Consider the following 4,118-nt stretch of genomic DNA (forward strand, 5'->3'; position numbering starts at 1 on the left):
AAATAATTTCTTCGTTAGGAATATTAAATGTATTTTTGCAGGTCGCCGCTTCGCCTTAATCAACCTCCGCTGCGCGCTGGCGTACATGGTGGCGTCGTACAAGTTCCGTCCCCTGGCCACCACGCCGCCGCCTGCCCGCGTGCAGGTGGAGAGACACAGCCTCTTCTACTCGCCAGGGGAACCGCTACTTATTGAATTTAAACACAGAACTTAGGAGCTCCTATGTAAATTTGGGAACCAGTTACTATTAAAGTAGTTGTTACCTTTATACTTAACATCGTTTTATTTCCCTGGCAAAGACTGTCTTCCTGTCCCAACACGAACATATATAACTCTGGCAATCTCACGACCTTAACAACGATTTTAATAATAAAAACGAACTAACTATTATCTACGAGTACTTAGTTAAATAGGAATATTTGTAAATCCAATTAGAAAATGCTTAAATAAAAATATAAAATTAGAACTTCGTTTTTCTGTGTAAAAATTATAATTAGCATAACAAGGCCATGCGGATAAATAACGTTAATTATTCATCAAACTCGTGATAATACTAGATTTTTTGTGTGAAAAACTATTGTAGAAAAACGTTAAGTGATAACAGAATTTAAAATAAATGATATGCATAAGTAAGTAAGCAATTAAGCCTGCAACAAACGCTTAGAGCTAACAGTTTGACTCTTCAGTTAACCTGTTATAATTGAGTGTGTATAGCGGGCTTTAGATAAATGTTCTCTTAGTATCTCTTTTTACTATACAAACACAACTTTCAATAAAATTACAGTTACTTTGTGAATTGCCTTCGTAATTTTATTGCTCATTGAACACGACGTTGACATAACTTTTAATTGACATTCAGAAACTTGCCAGACAATGGCGTAAGTTATAATTATGTTTATTGGAGTAAGTTGGCACTATATACATAATTAAATATATAATTTACTAGCTATCCGCGACTCCATCTTCGTGGAATTGAAAAAACAAAAGTAAGTACCCTATGTGTTCTTTCAGACTATCCTGTACATCTATGACAAATTTCAGCGTAATTCGCTTAGCTCTTTAGGCTTCAAACTCTGACAAACATCCATCCATCCAGCAATCCATCTAAACTTTCGCATTTATAATATTAGTAAGATATACTTTGATATTTCGTACTTTGCCATAGGGAAATCGCACATCAATTAAACAGTTTATAAGTACTTGTTGGAAAAAAACATGCTAACGCATAAACGTTGTGCGATTGTCAATTGTTTCGTAGCCAATTCAAATGTTTAGTCGCGCTTTGATACCTGCTAGCTTATATGGCGCACACTCCTCAATTAGTTGTGCAAATAAACAGTTGAATTGGCTTCGAAACAATCGACAATCGCACAACAGTTTTGCGATAGTTTAATCAAAGGTGTGCGCCCTCTCTTACAAAGAAGGAAGTCCTTGTCAAGAAAAATAATATTAATATGGTGCCTGGACAAAAAAAGTTTGGGAAACCCAGCTTTAAATTCTCTAAAATTTACACAAAAGAAACGTGGAAACAGTGACGCGAGCGATTGTTTCGTAGACGTTACTACGTGGGCGTAGGTCAGAGGTCGTAGACAAGGTCGTAGGCAGGGGGTGTTTACGAATACTTCAAGGAACAAACATCGTTAAGTAAAGGAAGTTCGCATTTGCTCCTTCCTGTCATTAAGATCGCCGACTCTACAAAGCTTTGTACCTTTCTGTGCTATTTTTGAAGAAATGTGCCCTTTGTGATATCTGATGTTTGTAAATCAATGCCGTGACATGAAATAAAATTACAATGAACTTTCACTAAAGAAATACTACTCAGTTTGTGTGGATGGATGTTTGTACGTATCTCTTTAAAGGCTTAATGAAGAACACACAATTTTATACTAAGTTATTTTTTTAATAATAATAACCCGTCGTGGACGAAATCACGTGAAAGCCATGTCTTTTAAGTTACAGGAAACAGTATTCAAATATAATAAAAACATTTATATAAAACGGGTACCTTGTAAGTTATCGTGCGGCTAGCCACTTATCTTTATTTCTCGGAATTTTCCTGTCTTTGAAATATTTAGTATTAAAATACTAAAACTCAGACTTTATTCGCGGCTAAAATCAAATATAAAATATTTCTCAGCATTACTCAGACAAATCGTTTCAATTCCGAGCGAAAAATGACACGATTTTCTTAATAAATTACTAAGAGTTTTATGTTCAGTGAAAATAGATTTTCTTTGCAAAATCTCTGGGTTATTGCATCAACTTTAAAAAGACTTTTTTGTTAGTTAAAATTGTTTATGGGAAACGTCGATTTAACTTTTTTGTTATACTTTTAACGAGATGGTTTATTTCATTAGGGTGATCTTATAAAAGTAAATAGGGAACAGACATGTTACAATGTTGAACACTTGAAATATTTAATATTTTTTTATGAATGGAATTAGTAAAATGTTCAAAGAGCTTACTGTTAGTAAAATCCGCGAAAAGCTTCACTGAAGCTTTCAATCGCCTAATTGTAGAGGGGAAATTAAACACTTATATTTGAAGTACAAAGGTTTTCGCGCTTAAGCAGCAAAGCTCTTCAAAGGGAAAACCGTCGTTTTCAAAGTAATTGTGCTTAGTAATGTCAAATATATTTTATATCACGCATATTTTCTTCTTTAAAAGTAAATAAATCGTGTTCTGTAGAACATAATGTATTATGTAAAAAATACACCATCTCATACATATTGCTATTATTATTTACAAGGCGCAATTAGCGATCTGGGCCTAAAGCAAAACATCTTCGAACAAAAGTAAAAAACATATAACTAACTATTATGAATTTTGAAGTTAACGAATTACTGTCAGATAATTCTGTATTTGTTATTATTCCGGTTTCCGACACCATTACCAAACGTGACCGTCAGCGGTAAAACAAAAATCATATAGGCACAAAATACTACTGCTTGTAGCCTATCCAGTGGAATGTAGGTCAGTGTACCAAAATCAATTTGCTCGAGGTATTCGAGAAAAACAGCTGTTGTCGATGTTAATAGACAATTTGCTCGAAAACCGAAACCAATCAGAGTGCGACAGACCGGCCGATGTATTCAGATGATTTTACATTCATGCTGATTTAATTTGATTTATTATTACAAAGCGTGAACGAAAACGATTGGACTGCAATATTTTACACTTGAAATTCAGATGCAAAAGGTTAGCCTGTTATGGATATATACAGAAAGATGATAATAAAAAAATATTAAAACTAAATGTAAGAATGGATAGCTGAAAGTAGAAAAAGACCGAAGAAAGTATTGATGGATTGTGTGAAAAAGGATATGCTTAAGAAAGTAGGGTATTTAGATATAACGGCTGATAGAGATATATGAAAGAGTATAGATATATGCAGATCTTCTGTGGGGTCAAGAGCATTACTTGAAATTAACTAATAGTTTTTTTTTCATTTATGAAAGGAATAAAGAGTCTAAAAATATTAAATGAGATAAAATTAATTTAGCAAAAGAGCTGGCTGGATGTACTTTTCATTTAATCGCCTCTTTTGAAATTCGTTCGATGCTTAACCCGGTTCCGGAATTAATTAAAATCCAAATAAATGAAATACGCCTCCAAGTCGCTTTTAATAAATGCTCTGAATGTCTGTAGTCCCGGCTCTTACTTCTGTTCATTTATTTTCCTGAAGTAGTTTTATTTGCTAGATATCTGTAAATTAAAAACTATTTACCACTTCTATAACTAAAGGCGTTTTTAGAAATGTTTATGCTATTTCAACTAAAATTGTATCGTACATAAATATCTGAATTCACTCCATCACGATCTTCTTTCTGTGTTTCCCTACATTTGTCGTTTTCATCCTCTACGTTATCAGAATTAAATGTAAATTCATGTTCGATACATTCTGATAATAATAAAAGTTAAAACTATATGCTGAAGAACTCAAGTTATAAACTATCAAATGCTGGTACATTTATATGCGACATACAAATGTACCGCGTTGTATGCCGCGTCACGGCGTCCGCGCTAACTGCGGCTATGACGAATTTACAGCCTTCATCGGTTTTGACAAACACGTGCTATGAATATTGATAAGGCAATACTGAACAATGTATTAGCAT

The 4,118-nt window shown here is 33.7% G+C and overlaps 1 protein-coding gene across 1 annotated transcript in view; it reads left to right on the plus strand.

Annotated features, from left to right (window-relative positions):
• Nucleotides 1-214, plus strand: part of LOC106106469 (cytochrome P450 6k1-like) — a 3,315-nt gene extending 3,101 nt beyond the window's left edge. Inside the window, exon 5 of the mRNA XM_013287048.1 lies at nucleotides 19-214. Within this exon, the coding sequence (XP_013142502.1) occupies nucleotides 19-214 (196 nt within the window). The remainder of the gene's footprint in view (nucleotides 1-18) is intronic.
• The last annotated feature ends 3,904 nt before the right edge of the window (nucleotides 215-4,118 follow it).

This window comes from Papilio polytes, unplaced genomic scaffold (genome assembly GCF_000836215.1).
Source record: "Papilio polytes unplaced genomic scaffold, Ppol_1.0 DF822178.1, whole genome shotgun sequence".
Taxonomy (NCBI): domain Eukaryota; kingdom Metazoa; phylum Arthropoda; class Insecta; order Lepidoptera; family Papilionidae; genus Papilio; species Papilio polytes.